At 36.3% G+C, this 20869-nt stretch overlaps 1 protein-coding gene across 1 annotated transcript in view; it reads left to right on the forward strand.

The window, feature by feature from the left end:
* The window catches only part of LOC126458127 (33 kDa inner dynein arm light chain, axonemal), a 54689-nt gene extending 34145 nt beyond the window's left edge, over positions 1-20544 (forward strand). The window contains exons 3-6 of the mRNA XM_050094967.1: positions 2414-2546; positions 2657-2802; positions 18587-18784; positions 20291-20544. Of these exons, the coding sequence (XP_049950924.1) occupies positions 2414-2546; positions 2657-2802; positions 18587-18784; positions 20291-20332 (519 nt within the window). The 3' untranslated portion in view covers positions 20333-20544. The remainder of the gene's footprint in view (positions 1-2413; positions 2547-2656; positions 2803-18586; positions 18785-20290) is intronic.
* The last annotated feature ends 325 nt before the right edge of the window (positions 20545-20869 follow it).

Consider the following 20869-nt stretch of genomic DNA (forward strand, 5'->3'; position numbering starts at 1 on the left):
ATCATGTATACATTGGTACACCCTATTGCCAAAGAACAAGTCATTAAAAATTCTTGATGTGGTGCATCCCTTGTGCCAAGGAAATATAACACTCCATTTTCCCCATATCATGTTTGAAGGACTACAAGTAAGAGGGTATTTTCCCTCCATATCACTTGATCCAAATGATATGTAGCACATCTAGGACAGCACCTAGTTAGAAGCATGCATATTGGGCCCAAATTCAACACTTCATCTTGAAATGTGGGTGGCAGTTCAGTGGTCATGGATGGGAATGCCTCTCTAGTTCCTTTGGTACCTCGAGGAATCTATTCCATGATATGTTGCCACTGTCATCAAGAAAAAATGGTTTGTTACTTATAATCAGATACATGCCTTCCTTCAGTCAATTGTGAATGTAATAATAATATTTGTAACAATAATAGTGTAAGGAGTGTTCAAATTAAAAGGTATGAAATGTCATAACAACCAAACCTGTTGAAATCTGCATACTCCACTGTGGGATAATGTAGTGAGATATCTAGAGACATGAATGTAGTGTCCGGTGTGGTAGTGCAAATGCACAGGCATATGACATAGGAGAGAAGCATGCAAGTGTGTGTTCTGTCTATTTGATGTAGCAGTGCATGTTCACATTGCAAAATTCGATGATTAAGGAGCAGAAAGGTGTTATCAAATTTCCAAGAAGTCAGTGAGAAAGTGGAATGGACATTTTTGTGGAGGCCAGGAGTGTTTGAGTGATGACTAAGACAAGGACAGGCAAAGACGGTAATCATGGCCAACCTTATTGACAAGGTGAACAACCTCGTGAGAAGTGATTAGCGGGTCATAATGGAAATGTTGGCAGTGGTGGTGGGGCCAGTGTTGGAACTGTATGGACAGTTGTGCATGACAGGTTGGGTTACTGGAAAGTACACATGGAGTAGGTTCTGAAGAAGCTCAGTGAACCACAAAAGGAAATGTGCATGAGGTTAACACTGCAACACCTGTTCTGGTATGATGAAGACCCCCCTTTCCTGGAGTGGATTATCACCAGTGGCAAGAGCAGGTGCCTTCACTTCGAGCAAGAGACAAAGTGGGACAGCATGCAATTGAAGCAAACGTCATCACCCCACCCCACAAAATTGAAAGCTGTGCTCTCAGTAGACAAGGTGAAACTCGGCATCATTTTCAACATCCAAGGTCTTCTACTAGTTGAATTCCTTGAGCATGGAAAAACCATTAATAGTGATGTGTATTATGAGACACTCCATAGCCTAGTTCTACTCCATGATAAAGCATATCCACGTGTGTCCAATGTCACACAATATATAATGGCCAAGTTCAAGTGTTAGGGGCTTTAGCATCTACCCTACTGCCTGGAAATGTTACGCTGTGACTTCCATGTGTTTCTTCCTCTACAAAAACATCTCAGAGGGAAGCACTTCAATTTGAACAACGAACTGAAAGAAACAATGGAGGACTGGCTCCAGTCATAGCCACAGGATTCTGGGAACAGGGAATCCTTCACCTTATGAGTCTGTGGTATAGTTATGCTCAGGCCTCTGGTGAATACTTTTGAACAATGCCTTCAATTAGCAGTATTGTTTCATACAGTTTCATTCGAACACTCCTCATATTAACTTGTCTTTCAGGTGGACATCAGTAGTAGATAGGTTTAAAAGAAACTGAAATTCAGTTGTTAATTGAAAATGGCTGTACTTGGCAAGTAAATATTCTTGTACTGAGCTTTATACTTCTTCTTTTGTATTTTTTGTTTATTCCTAATGTATTTAATTTTTGGGGCCAGGTGACTGTTTAGCAGTCATTTTGTGAGAACCATCCCATCTCATTCTGCATCAGTAAGCAAATTAGGGACTGGACAAGAAGAAACAACATGCTGCATCAGCAAAAGATGTAATAACTTAAGATTTAGTTATTGAATGTTCGAGAGATGTGTCACGTAAGTTTACTTCAGTAGTATCAACAGAAATCAGAAATTTTATTTCTTATATTACTTCTCTGGAGTTATCCGCAGACAACAGTGCGTTGTAGCTGTTGAATCAATTGCAGTGTTAGAGAAACTGCAACAAAAATGAAGGTGAACCATGAACAGTAATCTTTACTGAGCAATAGAATGTGATTGAAATTTAGCATTTCCTGTCATATTAAATATGGTTGCTGAAGACAGGCACTAATCTTAGAATCCTTGCCATTCAACCATAAAATAAGGTGCTTAATATACTATGTAGCTAAGTAGTTAATAGATTATCTTTGTTACATGATCCCAGTATGAATACTGAACGTTTCTTGTGCTGTCAGAATAAGTCACAAGACACAGTTATTTCCCCATTTTGCCAGTCACTAAGTGTTTTGTCAAGAGTTTGGATGTGAATAACTTGTAATGAGATTTTAGTGTCAAACAACTCCGCAGGTCTCAAGCACACCAGCAACTCGCCTTGATGTTATAAACTTACAAGAACAGCTGGATATGTTATTACAACAGCGGCAGGCTCGTGAATCAGGAATATGTCCTGTTCGTCGAGAACTGTATTCACAGTGTTTTGGTATGTATATGAAATCAGACCTGTTTCCACAAATGTCTTAGAAATACAGACATTGTTAAGCTTCATTGAAATCTAATTTCTGTATTAACTGAAACACCACCATTGTCCAGATGAACTGATTCGACAAGTAACTATCAATTGTGCAGAACGTGGTCTGCTTCTGTTACGAGTGCGAGATGACATAAACATGACAATTGCTGCATACCAAACTCTCTATGAAAGCAGCATTGCCTTTGGCATGAGAAAAGCCTTGATGGTGAGTTTATATGTTCACAGGAGTGAAAGCTATACATAATAATTGAAATAATTTATTATAAAGAAACCAGTGCATATTTTCATGTCAGTAATTACCTACAGTAGGAGATATGTATTTGCAGTTTAGCGTCAAGATTAAACAAAAAGAAAACTATATCTCACTACAAAAGAGTGGTTGTTATATTCAGATAACTCTATATAGACTATAACTAAACTAATATCTACACATAAAAATATGGATGAGAGTCTTTATATAATCCTGCATTATAGAAGATTTAGAAACTGAGGGTGGAATAGATGTACTATGCATGTCTGAACATCATATAATCACAGATATGGAAAAGATAGATATAGATGGATATAAGCTTTCAGCACATGTAAGTAGAGACACTATGGAGAGAGGAAGAGTTGCCATATATGTTAAAATTATCATAGTGTTAAAAAATTATAAACTAAAAAAAATTTGTGTAGAGCAATGTACAGAACCATGTGTGTGAGCTTAAACTAAATAATGATACTTCTATAATTGTAGCTGTGTATAGGTCCCCACTGGGAAATTTTCAGCTACTCTTGAAAAATTGGATTCTTCATTGTGCTGTCAGTCATACAGAAGGAAGCAAATTATTGTTTGTGTGGATTTCAATGGAGATTTTCTGAAAGAGTCTGATAGAAAGCTTGACCTTGAAGTATTACTTTGTTCTTTCAATTTGATTGGGTTGTTAGGAGGAGGAGACCAAACAGCGAGGTCATCGGTCTCATTGGATTAGGGAAGAACGGAGATGGAAGTCGGCCATGCACTTTCAAAGGAACCATCCCGGCATTTGCCTGGAGCGATTTAGGGAAATCACGGCAAACCTAAATCAGGATGGCCGGATGCGGGATTGAACCGTCGTCCTCCCGAATGCGAGTGCAGGGTGCTAACCACTGCGCCACCTTGCTCGGCTTCAATTTGACATCAGTTATTGATTTTCCTACTCAGGTAGTACAGGAAAGCAGCACACTGATAGGTAATGTTTTTATAGACCTTGATAAATTAAATCAAATTAAAACTTGTCTTGTTAAAAATGGTCTGTCATATCATATGACATAGCTCCATACAGTAATGAAAACAGTCCTCCAAGATAGTGTGTTCAGTTAATGATTTAACAATTGTAAATTTTAGGGAAAGCCTGAAACAGTTAGACTGGGGTGAGGTGTACGGGGAACCTGATGCTAATTTAAAATTTAACCTATTTCATGATACCTTTGTGAGTGTATTCGAAAAAGTGTCTCCCTAAGAAAACAGTGAGACATAATTACAACAAACCATCTAAAATGCCATGGCTTGCTAAAGGGATAAAAATATCTTGTAAACAGAAAAGGGAAATGTATCTTATAGCTAGAAGGAGTAATAATCCAGAAACAAACAAACATTATAAAACTACTGCACTGTATTAAGAAAAGTTATTAAAAACTCCAGGAATATGTGCACTATGTCTGAGATTAGCACATCTGACAATAAAATTAAAACGATTTAGAATATTGCCAAAAGGCAAACAGGGCAACTGAGAGCACAATAGACTGTATTTCTTTCAAACTCAATGAAAAGTTTGTTAACGCAAAGTCAGAAGTACAAAATATTTTTTGTAATCATTTTTAACATGTGTTGTAGAGAAAATAGGGTTCATTCATTCAAAAATGCAAGGCTGTATATGGAAGAGGCAATAACTATGACCGAGCGAAGTGGTGCAGAGGTTAGCACACTGGACTCGCATTTGGGAGGACGACAGTTCGATCCCGCGTCTGGCCATCCTGATTAGGTTTTCCATGATTTCCCAAAATTGCTTCAGGCAAACGCCGGGATGGTTTCTTTGACAGGGCACGTTATACTTCCTTCCCTAATCCGATGAGACTGATGACCTTGCTGTTTGATGTCTTCCCCAAAATCAACTCAACTCAAATCAATAACTATGCAATTTGATACAACTGAAATTCAACCCATCTCTCCTACTGAAATTAGGAAAATAATAAGTTCCCTCAAAAGTAAAAGCTCACATGGAATTGATGGTATTTCCAATAGAGTACTAAAAGCTTGTCCCCAACATATTCTCAGCCACAATGTAGTAGCTTACTGAAACAGTGCATTTTTCCAGATGGATTGAAATATGCTATTGTTAAACCATTGCATAAAAAAGGGGATAGGTCTGATGCTAATAACTACCCCCCAATCTCACTTCTAACAGCTTTATGCAAAATTTTTGAAAAAGTGATTTATTCAAAAGTAGCTTCATGTATTTGTAAAAATGAAGTACTAATGAAATGTCAGGTTGGTTTTCAGAAGAGGCTTTTGAGCAGAAAATAGTATATATGCTTTCACTGATTAAATATTAAATGCTCTGAATAAGCAAACATCACCCATTGGGATATTTTGTAATCTCTCAAAGGCTTTTGAATGTGTGACTTACAAAATTCTTCTAGATAAGGTTAAGTATTGCGGTATGAGTGGGACAATGCACAAATGGCTTAATTCATATTGAACTGGAAGAATGCAGATATTCTGCAAAAATCAGCAGAGTCCTGTAATTGCAGAGGTATCAAGAATGGTGTTCCATAGGGTTCAGTTTTGGTTCCCTTATTGTTCTCAATATGTATTAACGACTTGCCACTCTTATTCATGAAGATGCAAAGCTGGTTCTTTTTGCCGATGATACAAGTATGGTTACAACACCCAACAAACAAGAATCAGCTGAGGAAATTGTAAATTATATCATTCAGAAAATTATTAGGTGGTTCTGTGCAATGGACTCTCACTAAATTTTGAGAAAAATACAGTATATACAATTCTGTACAGTGAATGGCATAACACCATTGATAAATATAGACTTTGCTAAGGCAGAATATTCAAAATTTCTGGGTGTGTGCATTGATGAGAAACAATATGGGAAGAAAAACATCGACAATCTGCTGAAATCTTTGAGTTCAGGTACTTATACTGCTAGTGTTATTAGAAATTTTAGCAATAAAAAAATAAGTAAATTAACGTACTATGCTTGTTTTTAATAACCCATCCCAATTAAAAAATAATAGCAAAATGCATAGCTACACCACTAGAAGGAAGGATGATCTTCACTATTCTGGGTTAAATCTGATTTTGGCACAGAAAGGGATGAATTATGCTGTCATAAATATCTTTGGTCATGTGCTAATATTGTGTAAGGAATACCTATGTTACACAGATATGTTCCACATCATTACAAAATGTCCAATTCATGCTCTGTGGAACAAGTATTAATGTAATGTAATGTAGTCTAACACATACGGTTGTTATAATCCTGCTGAATTTTTGCTACAAATGTGGCAGCAACATTTATTTATTTATTGTATCCATACACAAAATACATTTTATAGATCTTGGATAATCATATTTCAAGCACTGATAAGTACACAGTTTTTACTAAGCATTTAGTAAGTTATGATCTTTTTATAATGAAATTCTAGGCTTATTTTGTAGTAGACTGCAGTTTTTGTTTACATCATTTGTGCTATTTGTAATTGTAAATATAAGTGACAGTTATTTTAGATTCGGTAATTGCAGTGCACTTTAATTTACTGTAACACTGTTTGACTGTGAAACTCATAAAATCATTTATACTATAGTAACAGTTTTCTCTCAAATAAATTTTGAGAGATTTTTTGAAAATATTTTTTGTTTCTTGTCATGGTTGTGTTATTTCTTGTTCTTTTGAGTATCGGGAGCATGCTTGAATTTTATCCAACACAGAACTTGTATGAGGGTATGCAGAGTAGTGTTAGGATCTTTAAATGCTGGCCACTTGATTCTACAGAATCCACCAGAAAAAATGTATACACACTTTAAGGAACGAAAAGTATTACTTATGTGTTTATTTTGTATTTAATAATTGAACACATGTATTGTGCAACCTTCAGTTTAGCACATGGTTACTTTAAGTGTTCAAAATGTTCACCGTTAGTGGCTATACACATAACAGAATGATGAGTGGTCGCCGCAACTACATCAGTCAGTGTTACAGTGACGATCACTGCACTTGTTGCTGTAATCTCCTGGCGAAGTTCCTCCAGCATGTATGGCTTACGTTGATAGACATTATCTTTCACAGTTCCCCACAAGTAAAAGTCCATAGGTGTTAGATCTGGCAACCATGGAGGGAACTCAATGGGCCCTCTTCATCCAATCCATTGCCCCCAGAAACTGTCATCCAGGAAAGCTCATACGGCTAGGTGCTATTGTGGTGGTGCCCCATCCTATTGGTAGAAGACCTCTTCATCAGCTACATACAGTGTATGTATACCTGGAAAAATTGATGTGCATGACATTTCCAGGTACACTTCTCCAGTGACAGTAGCATCAAAGAAAATGGGTCATACTATGCCCCTAGATGATAATCCACACCACACATGAACCCCTGGTAGATTGATTGCTTTATCTACATAAACATACGAATTTTCTGCCCAGTACGCACTGTTATGTCGATTCATGGTTCCATCAAGTTTAAATTGTGCCTTGTCACTCCACACTACCTTCATCACAAATTGTTTGTCATCAGTTACCATTTGCTGATACCAATCGCAAAATTGCATTCGGCAATCAGGATCATCATCACTAATTGCGTGCAGTAATTGTGGAATGTAAACTTTCCACTTTGCAGCTTTCAGAATTCTTTGTACACTTGCACTGCTAACCCTCACTTCATGTGCACATTGCTTAGCAGACTTCTGTGGAGAATTAACAAACATTTCCCATGTGAGAGCCAACAAAGCAGGACTTGTAGCTGTATGCTGTCTTCCTGATCTTCCTTTGTGAATATCACAAATTGTTCCATGCAATTCAGACTTGTCAATGACACGTCTAATTGTTAGGCGGGTTGGCGGTTCTGTTTCAAACTCTAGCCTCCTCTGACGTTGCACTTCAGCGGCATTATCAAACTTGAAAAACCACTTCACAATACATTTTCATTGCTCGAAAGTCAAGCGTCCTCCAGCAATCTTGTTTTCGCAATACTAACTCAGTACTAACATCTGTTGAGCCAAAGACCATACTACAACACACTCGTAACTCAAATCGAACGACAATATCGATATCTCGATATATAAGGTTGGCTATCATCCTTATCACTCTTTTTTTCTAACTTTAAAATTCTATTAATGTTTGTTTTAAGGTACCTCCCTATCAAACTATGTCATAACTTAATCCTGAATGGGTTAGTGAGCATTTTATCATCTTCATAATATTTGTGTTTTTTAGATAGCTGAGTCTGAGCAGTACATATAGGTATGAGCTGATTTTCCCTCTTATATAATCAATGTGTTTATCTCAGTTTACATTATCATTGATTGTTGTTCCAAGGAATTTTGTTATCTGGAGTTTTCTGTTATGCACTGATCAGTGCAAATATTGATGTCTTCACTACAAAGTTTTTTTAGTTTGAAATTTACACAGAGTATTTTAGTGATATTGTTACACAAATTTAATTCAGTAAAGCTTTGAATAGCATTATTTATTTCTACGTTAGCTTTTATTTCTAAATTTTCTATGTCTTTATCCATGAACAGTATAGTTGCAACATATGCATAAATAACTATTTTACCACAATTAATAATGTTTTGAAGTGATCTCTATGTATAAAAGGCAATATTCTGACTGAGTGATGACTCCTCATCGCCCAGCCGAATCCACTTAGGATAGAAACTTGCAATTAGCAGAAGGTATGGATCATATACTGTATATGTCATTTAAGAAAGGGTTTTTTTGAAATTCCAACCGTATGGAGGTGAAGTAGGCGTTGAAGGATTTTTTTGAGAAGTGTGGCTTTCAAGGCAATTTTGGAGGTAGACCTAAGAAAATGGATATTTGGTTTCTTAGTCAGAAATAAAGAAATATATGTGTTTCAGAATTTTTGGAAATTTAACCCTATGGGAGTGAAATAAAAGGTTGAAAATATATCATTGTTTAGAACTATTAATATATTTTTCAAGCTACATCTTTGAACATTAGTATTTGAGTTCTCAGTTACAAATAAAAAACATGTGTTTCAGTATTTTTGGAAATTTAACCCGTAAGGGGGTAAAATAGGGGATGAGATTTTTTATGAAAATATTTTATTATGAAAGTATTTTTTAAGCTAAATCTATGACAATTTAAATTTGGCTCCTCAGTTAAAAATTAAAAAAAAAATACCTTTCACTGCTTTTGCAAATTCAGTGCCTATGGGGATGAAACAGGGGATAAAAGTTTTTATGAAAATATTTCATTATGCAAGCATTTTTGAAGCTAAATCTAAAGAAAATTGTATTTGGCTTCTCTGTTAGAAATAAAACATACATATCTTACTGTTTTTTGGAAATTCAAACCCTAAGGGGGTGAAATAGAAGGTGAAATGTTTTATGAAAATATTTCATTGCGAAATCAATTTTAAAGCTATCTTTGAAAACTGTTATCTGACTTCTCAGAGATGAAAACTTGTGTGTGTCTGTTTTTGGAAATTCAACCCCTAAGGGGTGAAGTAAGGTCAGACTGATTCGTTGACTCATCATCACCCAGCCCAAACTGCTAAGAATAGAAATTAGGTGTTTGGAGGTTGTGGATGTTATGTGTAGGCGTTATTTAAGAAGGGATTGTCCAAAATTGTACTCCTAGAGGGATTCCTAATGAAATGAAAGCCTTTTTGAAAGTATGTCACTGTTAGGGAATTTTTTAACTAGTACTATGAAAACTGGTATTTGCTTTCACACTCAGAAAATAAAAAAAAAGATCTGTTTCAGCATTTATGGAAATTCGATGACTAAGGGGATAAAATAGTGGATGAAGGCTTTTTTGAAAATAATTAATTGCTAAAGGATTTTTAAGGCTACATCTATGACAGTTGGCATTTGACTTCTCAGATAGAAATTTAAAAAAAATGAGTGTTTCAGTGTTTCTCAGCTGCTAAAGGAGTGCAATAGAGGATGAAAATTTTAAGAAAATTACGATAAATTAAAAAAAAAAATTACAGCTAAATTTATGAAAATTGGAAATCACTTCTCAGTTAGATATAAATAAATATTTGTTAGGGGCTGAAAGCTGCTATCAAAATATTTTCACAAGAATGCAAAAGGCACGATTAACAAAAACCTTGGACTCCAGTGACCAGAATTGCTTTTTGGTCGAAAGTACATTCGGAAAAGACCATGCTCATATGGCATTAATTTATGTGAAAAGCTTAGGAGGTGTTGCAATTTGTGAACAACATAAAAATGAAAACAAAGAGAAAAAAATCTTTGTAGGTCATACATTCTACATGAGCGAAGAGCGAACTAGCGGATGCTAACCTAGTTTGTGTATAAAATGAAAATCAATGGACCAAATTACCCCTTTGAAACAGAGAAGTTTATAGTTCATGCTTCAGATGTTATTTTCTCTTCTGTCATTCTTGTGCTTTCTGTATATTGTTTTCTCTTCCTTTGTCAGGTGTGATAGGATCCAGTCCACTGCAGTCCCTCTTGTACCACATACTCCTAATTCCCCTACTAAAGTTTTGTGCTGTACATAGTCACATGCCTTCATTAAATCTGTAAATACTCCTACATATTTACTTGTAGGGTCTAAGTTGGTTATGACATTCTTGATGAGATTGATGCTAGAATCTGTGGAGCATTTGCCTTTCTGGTAGCCAAACTGGTTAGTGAGAAGTGCAGTGAGTCTCTTTGCATAAGCTATTCAAATATTTTTGATATAACTGGTAGAAGAGCTATAGATCTACAGTTTTCTGGTTTGTATTTGTTTCCCTTTTTATGTATTGGTTTTATCAATGCTGTCTTGAAGCAACCTGGAAAAATTCATTCCTAGAATGATGTGTTCGTTAGTTGTGTAAGAGGTTTCTTGAGTTCCTGTCAGATAGCCTTAAGCCACACTGCTGAATGTGATATGCTCCTCCTAAATTTATATCATTTGATGCAGACTGTATTCTTTCTAACTAGAGTACAGGCGAACAGTAGCACAACTTTTGATGTACAGGGTGTTTCAAAATGAACATACTGATTATAAGGCGTTGTAGCATTTATCACGTTCAACTTACAATTGTAAATAATACACCAAATGAAAGAGCAACTCAAACAGTTTTGTTTGTATACTTGTGCGCACTGGAAAGAGTATGAAATTACAAAGAGTGACTGAAAAATGTGTTGAATGAATGTGAGTCTTTCTCGCTTAACCCCAAGAAATATTCCTGGGGGAAGTTTATGGGCCTTTCTTTTTTGGTGAATCAACTGTAACTGATGTTTCTTATCTTGATGTGCTACAGCTATGGCACGTGCCTCAATGGGAAGAAGCTGAACAACATAACTCTACTTGGTAGCAAGATGGTGCACCACCTCACTGGCATAACTCAGTATGCGACTGGTTAAATGACATTGAATCCGACCGGTGGTTTGGGCACAAGAAGCCGGTTGACACAGCATTTTATGCATGACCTCAATGTTCACACAAGATCTGATGCAATCATGTGTATGCGCCTCTGATACCAGCTGATCTATCCGACTTAGAAACAGTGTTATTGCAACAGTTACTCCTGACTCATTGAGCAATGTTTCGGAACAACTCACCTATCGACTTGATGTGTGATCGGTGTTTATACTGAATAATTGTAAGAAAAACTGTTTGTGTTTCTCTTCCATTTGGTGTATTATTTATAATTATAAGGTGAATATAATATGTGCTACAAAGCCTTGAAACCGTCATATTCATTTTGAAATACTCTGTGATTACAAATCATTTATAACTGTTAATCCAGTGGCAGCAGAGACTTTTTGAAACCTCATTAACCCTTTCGTGAGCCATGGGAAACATGCTTCCCACTACAATGAACTCACTCCTAGTCCCGTGGGATTCACAGTTCCCACCTCTGTGTGGTGCTACCACCTAGTGAACAGTGTATGGTACTCAGAAGTACTCGCCGTTTTTGCTGTACCTTTGCGCAGAGGCATTGTATAGCTGAGTGTTGCTCTGAAGAGGAGCCTTTCAGTGCTGTTTGCATGACATTTTGTGATTTTTTCCTCAAAGCTATAGCATAAGGTAAATAGTTTTGATTTTTGCTATGGTGTCTTATTATTTGGTGTTCCCTGTTTGTTGTAAAATGTGTTTTACTTACATTACTTGTGGACTTTACTTGTAGTATCCTTCCCACCGCGTCTTTGGTAGCCCATTGTTTTGCGTCTCTAGAACAAATATTTCTATATTTTACCACATTTATTTGACATTTTTGACGTAGTGGGTTTCAGAAATAATGCACAGATCATTATGTTACTAAAGAATGTCAAGTTTACCATACCAAACCAAGTGCTTGCTTCTGTTGAATCTCTCATAGTATTTTTTACACTCCCCAGTTCTCTATTTCGTGGCATTGCTTTCCTTTCAGATGTCTCATTTCCTAGACCTCAACAATCTCAAACATGTTGACGAAATTTGCAATATATTATTTTCATTACCTAATGAATGTGATTCAGAAACTGAAGGAGTTGACGGTTCTGCAGATGAACTGAATGTTCTAGATAACACCGTCACCAGTGCTTCAAGGCATGTTTCTGTGGAACAAGACATTTATGGTGATGAACATGACAGTGAATTATTCGTGCTTCCGGCTGTTGCCAGTAGTGATGCGTTGGACAGTGAAAGTGAAGAAGAATGGAATGGCGACTGTTCTTACTTCAACAATGTAAAGAACAACTTTGAAACACGAATGGAAGGAAAACCAAAAGTTCTCTGTAGTGCCAATGATCGGGAGCTCACTTATTTCTCTAAGTTCTTTGATGATGATGTTTTCGCTCTCATTGTAAATGAAACAAACTTGTATGCAAAACAAAATCGTGGTAGTAGATATCCGTCAAAAACCTGGGTGGACACAATTACTCAAGAAGTGAGAGCTTATGTAGAATGTCTTATTGTAATGAGAATTCATAAACTTCCTGCTCTCTCTGACTTCTGGAGTTCAGATCCTATACTAAAAGTAGAGCCAATTGCTAATGCAATGACAAGTAAAAGATTTAAAAAGATTGTAGAGAATGTTCACTGTAATAACAACGAAACTGCAAAGCCAAGAAATCATCCAGAATATGATAAATGCATAAATTATGGCCATTGATTGAAAAGCTTTTGCAGAGCTGTAAGAATAATTGTGAGCCCTCATCATTTATGTCAGTGGATTAATCGATGATTCCTTTCAAAGGACAATCATCTATGAAACAGTATATGCCAATGAAGCCAGTGAAACGAGGCTACAAAGTGTGGTGCTTGTCAGATTCACTCACTGGATACATAATTGACTTTGATGTTTACAAAGTCAAGTATAGGCAGATAGTGACTTGATGTTGGGTGAAAGGGTTGTAGTAGATCTAACAAAGGAAATAAATAATAAAAATAATGTAGTTGCATTTGACAGATTCTTCACCGCCATGAAATTGGTGTCAACACTTTTGAAGAAGGGTGTGTATGGATGTGCAACAGTGAAGACCAGCAGGAAAGATTTACCCAAATTTATGAAGGAAAACATAAAATTGGAATGAGGAGAATTCCAGTTTGAAACAAAAAGGAGCCATTTCTGCAGTAAAATGGATGAATAACCATCCAGTCACTTTCCTTTCCTCAATTGATGACCCAAGAGAAACAGCCACAGTGGAAAGGAAAAACAAGGATGGTTCTAGTACAGAGATTTCTTGTCCTGAAGTTGTGGCAGAATACAACAAAATAATGGGTGGTGTCAATAAGTTTGTTCAAGTACGAGAAAGGTATGCTATTGGCAGACGTTCTGTAAAATGGTGGCACAGAATATTTTATTTCCTGGTCGATGTTACTGTAGTGAACAGTTTTATCCTGTGGAAAATAAGTAAAAGAGAAAGTGGACAGCATGATCAGCTCACATACAGGATCCATCTAGCCAGACAATTGATCACTGGCTTCTCATCACGAAAAAGCCGTGGACAGAAACCTGTCTTTCTGGGGAAAAGGGGTAAAGTACCAGAAGATGTTCGTCATATGGCTGTAGGGGAGCCTCAACCCATTTTAGGAGAAACCTACTGAAGGTGCCGTCATTGTAGTACCAAAGCTGCGGAAAAGAGCACTCGCTGTGTTTGTACGTATTGTCAAATACCACTTTGCATAGACCCATGTTTCAGAAAATTTCATGGCAAGTAATTGTGAAGAATCATTGTAACAAGACAAGTAAATTTTTCAAATAAATATGACATATATTTAAAAAGTTGTTTTGTCATTTAACTCCAAGGAAGGGCAGTGGGAAGAATACTTCCCACCTTGTTGTGTGACCACACTTTCACAGTTGGAGCAAATTTGATATTCTGTATGATAAATATACCTATCTGTTAACTACCATCAGCTCTCCATTCATTAAAAAAATTGCTCAATAATTTTGCCCACGAAAGGGTTAAAGGATAAGAGTGGCAGGATATTTATAGTGCTGATAACATAGGAAATAAATATAATGCTTTCCTCAGTGTATTTCTCTTGCTCTCCAAAAATTACTTTCAATTAGAACTCAGAACTTAAAGAGCAGATACTAAATGCACCACACATACACAGACACACAATTATGACATATTTCAACACTTTGTGGTCCTTTTTATCATCATTATCATTAAGCACACTCTCTGACTTGAGGTTCAGATAAAACTGTCAATGTACCTCTGATTATGAAGTACTGCTACTACTATTACTACTACTACTACTGCTACTAGTACTACATACAAACATTATGTAGACACTAAATTATGTTGCGAACCCTGGAGCAGTCAAAAGCAACAAAGGCATGCTTTGTGCATTGGGCCCATATGGAAATGAATTACATGATAAATTGGTGAGCCAGCTGTTCATGTATACAGTATGGGCCTACAGATATAAACCAAACTAGTTTACCACAAGATCAACAGACGTCAGAAGCATCAATTTCAAAATTGATGACAGTATGCTTTCGGCCCTTATGGTTCACAACACCTCATGCAAGGGTTACAACATACATCACTGGGGTACATCCAAAGTTACTTCTATATCTGTCAGTGACTCTCCATCGAAGATAACTTGCTGCACCCTCCCTACCAAGAAATCCTAACTTTTGATAATAGGCATCATATGTACAGGGCTATTACAAATGATTGAAGCGATTTCATAAATTCACTGTAGCTCCATTCATTGACATATGGTCACGACACACTACAGATATGTAGAAAAACTCATAAAGTTTTGTTCAGCTGAAGCCGCACTTCAGGTTTCTGCCGCCAGAGCGCTCGAGAGCGCAGTGAGACAAAATGGCGACAGGAGCCGAGAAAGCGTATGTTGTTCTTGAAATGCACTCACATCAGTCAGTCATAACAGTGCAACGACACTTCACGACGAAGTTCAACAAAGATCCACCAACTGCTAACTCCATTCGGCGATGGTATGCGCAGTTTAAAGCTTCTGGATGCCTCATTAAGGGGAAATCAACGGGTCAGCCTGCAGTGAGCGAAGAAACGGTTGAACGCGTGCAGGCAAGTTTCACGCGTAGCCCGCGGAAGTCGACGAATAAAGCAAGCAGGGAGCTAAACATACCACAGGATGGTGCTCCACCGCACTTCCATCATGATGTTCGGCATTTCTTAAACAAGAGATTGGTAAACCGATGGATTGGTCGTGGTGGAGATCATGATCAGCAATTCATGTCATGGCCTCCATGCTCTCCCGACTTAACCCCATGCAATTTCTTTCTGTGGGGTTATGTGAAAGATTCAGTGTTTAAACCTCCTCCCAAGAAACGTGCCAGGACTGTGAGCTCGCATCAACGATGCTTTCGAACTCATTGATGGGGACATGCTGTGCCGAGTGTGGGAGGAACTTGATTATCGACTTGATGTCTGCCAAATCACTAAAGGGGCACATATCGAATATTTGTGAATGCCTAAAAAAACTTTTTGAGTTTTTGTATGTGTGTGCAAAGCATTGTGAAAATATCTCAAATAATAAAGTTATTGTAGAGCTGTGAAATCGCTTCAATCATTTGTAATAACCTTGTATGGTATTGATTCAAATGATTATCGGAAATCAAGGGATACTGCATCTCTCTGACTGCCTTGATCCAAAGCATTCAGTATGTCATGCGAGAAAAATGCAACTTGGGTTTCACATCACTGATGTGTGTAGAATCCATGCTGGTGGCATGGATGATATTATTCTGATTGAGATTCCTCATTGTGTTTGAGTTCAGAATATGTTCTAAGATTCTACAACAAATAGATCTCATGTATACTGGATGGTAGTTTTGTGGACCAGTTCTATTACTACTTTGTAAATGGGTGTGACCTGTGCTTTCTTCCAGTTACTGGGAATAATTTCTTGTTCAAGGGATCTGTGACAGATTATAAGTAAAACAGGGACTAACTCAGCTTCAAATTCTGTGTAGAATCTGATAAGAGATTCTATTTGGCCCTGTAGCTTTGCTCAGATTTAATGCTTTTAGGTGTTTCTCAGTCTCATCTTTTCAATAGTACAAGTATTAAATTGGGGCAATTCTCCTGGGCTTTCTGTTGTAACGGAACACTTAAAAATGGAGTTAAGCATTTCAGCTTTTGCTTTGCTACCCTCAGTGTCATTTCCTTCATCATCCTTGAGTGATTGGACGCTAACTTTGGTGCCACTAGCAGCCTTTACATTTGACCAGAATTTCTTAGTTTTGTGAAAGATCATTTGACGATATTCTGCTATGGTAGTCACTGAAGGCTTCACAAATTGTTCTCTTGACAGCCAAATGCATTTTGTTTTGCATCTCGCTATCTATAGTTGTATGTGTTGATTATACCTACTGTGCAGCTGTTTCTGTTTCTTTAGAAGTTTCTTTACAGTGGAGAGTCTGTCCCATTATGAACTGTTCTATTGGAAACATGTCTACCCACTGCATGGTCAGCTATTCTTTTGAACTTGATCCATAGTTCCTCTATATGCTCCTGTCCTGTGCTAAAAGTTTCAAGGTCCTCATTGAGATATAACACTACTGCTTTTTTATCAAGTTTATTGAACATGTATATTTTTCTAGTTGTTTTAGTTGTCCTTTGTGATGTGGTAATGATGGTTGCCACTATGCCTCATGGTCTGTGATACCAGTTTCGATGTGAACATCATCATAAAGTAGCCCCTGGACTGAAATGGATAAGAAGGGACATCAGATAGGCTTTTTTGTAGCCTAATCCTTTGCAAGTTGCAGTATAAGAAACTGAAGCAGAGAAAGACAATAATAATAATAATAATAATAATAATAATAATAAGAAGAAGAAGAAGAAGAAGAAGAAGAAGAAGCACTATATCAAAACAGATATGATCCAGTTTGTAGTTGGAAGTTCACAGTTATGTATAACAATAATGGGAATACATGGACGGAGCAATATGTAAAATAAAGGAAAGGCAACCATTCACCTACAGCAGATCATTGTGAGGAGCACAGAAAATAGCATACACACTAGCTTTCAAGCACTAGGTCTTTTCCAGCAGTAGCTCACACATTCACACACATAAACACCGAAGCACACACTGTTTGCATTTGGGTGTCTGCGTGTTTTGTGTGCACTTGATGCATAAACATTGTAATTTAGCATGTGATGTGAAGACCAAAGTTCTTTAGTCTGGCTACTTCATGTGTGAAAGCTGCTGGAAGCAATTAAGTGAAACCTTCGATCTATGATGTGTTGCTCCATCTTGTTGGAAGAAACTGTATTCTTTTTCATTACCAGTTAATTATGTTTAAAATTCTTTGAAAATTTTGAGGTAAAGTTCTGTATGGCAGCAGTCCAGTTGGAACATATTGGTCCCACTGTACAATTATTGGAAATGACACACTAAACACTAATTTTCTCATTGTGAAGTGGGTGCTCTAATATCCCGTGAGGATTCCTCTCCTCCCAATAGCTGGTATTCTATGAATTAATATAGCTTGATAAATGAAGCCACGCCTCATCTGATGTGAAATATGACATCAGGTCTATATGTCCACCAACAATGTTTTTTAGAAGTCAGTTGTAATAATCAATTCATTTCAGTTTGTCTGTCTGCTTCAGTTCTGTCACAGTTGTAACACGGTATAACTACAATTTTAATTCAGGAAAAATTTTATGACACTATGTATTTAACACCAGATTGCTGGGATAACTTGTGTACAAATTTTTTTGGGCTGGCAGTAATTTGTCTTTCAGTATCAGCAATAGCCAGCAGATTTCTAATAAAAGGTCACCTATTTCATTTTGTATTTGAAACTGAAATTGTTATACACTATTTTGTAACTAAGTTATGTATGCTACTCTTCACTGGGATAGTGTTATTGAGAAATTTTTCTGTAAAAACTTGACATTTTTTCTTCATACAATCAAGAATGAATATAGGCTTCAACTTAGCTGTTCTCTCCTCAATTTAATAAGACATTTTATGCTAGCACAACTGTAGTCACCATTTTGCACTCCAGTGAATTGTATACTGCACCGACTTGTAGCCATCTGAGGAATGGCAGCAACAGTGAGTACTTAGTGGCAGATGCATCTTGTAGGCATGTTAGTTGTGTGAGAGTCTCCCATACACAGTGTCCGGTAGTTATTTCATTATAGATTTGGCTTTTGTTGCTCACTTTAAGTAAAGTAATGTGACAGTCTGTGTTAATGTGCTTTATGCGTGAAAAATTTTGTAACCTCTAAAAGTGACAACCAAAACACACTTAATGGGCCGTAAGAAACTAATAAAGCTAATAGGTATTGGTGTTACTTATCAACAGGCAGAACAAAGTAAAGGTGATCTTGAAGAGTTGGTTCAGACACTGAAATCAGAAAAAAAAGAGTTGGAAAAGCAGGTTATTGAACTCAGGCAAAAGGCAGAACAAGTAGAACGAAGGTCAAAGGAAATGCAACAGGCTGAAGAGAAGAAACACACTGAAGAAGTTGAATTTCTGAGAAAGACCAATCAACAGCTAAAGGTAAGTTACTTAAGCAAAAATGTGTTCTTTGTTCATAGTGTGCATGATGTTTTTTCAGTTTCATTCAGTATTCTGATACTAGAAAGCATTATTATGTTACATAGTTCATTCATTTTTTGGTAGCACAGTCAATTTACTAACAAAGTGTCAAGACTTTGGGTTATCATCTCTCTACCATTGTATTTTGATAAAATGTTTAAGCATAAGTAATTGCTTAATTGTGGCCATACTCAAATAATCTATCATTACAGAATGATTTTACTATAGCTCCTTAGAATTTACTCCCAGTTGCTTTGGTGTCTCTTTCTCTTTGACAGTATGTTAAATCAGTTTTCTAATATAAGAAAGAAAGAAAAGGGGGAAAAGAAAGAACATAAAAAAAGCAAGCACTTAAGGCCATGTGAGCTTCATTACAAGAACAATGTCATTAATATTGTAAATCAATATCTGCCCTTTCTACATTTTTAAAGTTCCTGTCTTGCTCTCCTTTTTTCTACATTATGCATTGTTAAGTTGATATATATACCACAAACTGGTTTGATATTGCAAATGTGTATCAGTTTCAGATATCCAATGACTATAAATGTTATACAAAACATTGGCTAGCAAAATGAATTTTTTTTTTTGGCCAGAAAAGAGTGTCCACAAAAATACTACAACTTTATACTACAGTTAAGAGATCTTGCCTCAGTTACCTTTCGAGTCACTTCTTGACTCAAAATATTCTTACTGCAAAACTGATACATGCAGTGCTTACTCATAGACACAAGTATGGAGATGAGCAAATAATATGTAATTACACATGGAATTCATTTCCAGCGGCATTTTTAAAAAATATATGAGAAACTAGTCTACAATAGAATACAGACCCCCTAGTCTGAGAAGAACTCCTTAACAGGTTCTGTGTGTGGGTTTTACATAGGATTCTTAACAAAGTTAGTCAAATGTAAAGATATTGCATGATTAAACAAGGAATTATTTTCATCCACCGTTAGAATATTCATTTTTTGAAGAGCATTAAATAAGGATTTCCTTAGGTTTGATAACAGTTGTCTGTGTTACTGAGGTGGGGAAGTATGGATTATTATACAGCAGTATTCAAAGAACTGTGACTGATGCCCAAACAACAGTGAACTGACATGTATTGAGACTAGAAAATAGTGTATTGATAATGGCTAGGCGCTAGCCAAAATAACTACCACGTTCCTAATGGAAGGAATCCTGATGTGTGGGTTTTATTTTGCCAATTGAGGAGTGGAATATTGTTCATATTTAAGAGTTTGAGATGAACACTCATGTGTCTTTTTCTAAATGACACCTTCTCTTTACATCAATAAATCAGTTTTATATCTGCCTTAACTTGATTCCTGCATTCTATTTTGTAGTGCTTATATAAGCTGATTTTTTTGGAAATTCATGTTAATGTTCATTGTTTCACATATTATGTTAAGAGTTTGCCTTAAAACATTTTTCCTTTGTAGTAATACAAATATTTCTCCTTTACAGGCTCAACTGGAATCAGCCATTGCACCAAAGAGAAAACGATAATCTTTTAAAAGCTGATAAATTTTATTTTTAATACAAAGATTTTGTTGTTTTGTACATTAAATGACAAATACTTTGTGGCAAAAACTTTTTTATATGGAAAAACTGTTACTTCAGCTCCAATTTCTATACATATATTCATGCCAAAGCAAGTTTTTTCAAGAGAAGTGATTGTAATAAAAAGAAAAATGAACATTTTTTTTAAAAAAAGTAATGAGAATACAAGGATTATTATTAATTTCCACGTCACCTACAGCAGTGTACATCATTGTCCTGCAGATTTATAATGATTGCCTTTGTAGCATTCTGTTAGGCAACTGGTTGTAGCGAACTTTCTCCTGAAAATGATTTGTCTTAAGAAAAGACATAAATAAACTGGCTATTCAGAAAAGCATGACTGCATTTTTGCACTTACCTAAGCTGTATACCAGATGATTAGATGTAAGTAGACTTTTTGTAGTTGGAATTGAATCTTGGGTAACTGTTTTATCACGTGTTTCATCACAAAGCTTTTGTTGTTTTGTACATTAAATGACAAAT

This window comes from Schistocerca serialis, chromosome 1, assembly GCF_023864345.2.
Source record: "Schistocerca serialis cubense isolate TAMUIC-IGC-003099 chromosome 1, iqSchSeri2.2, whole genome shotgun sequence".
NCBI lineage: Eukaryota > Metazoa > Arthropoda > Insecta > Orthoptera > Acrididae > Schistocerca > Schistocerca serialis.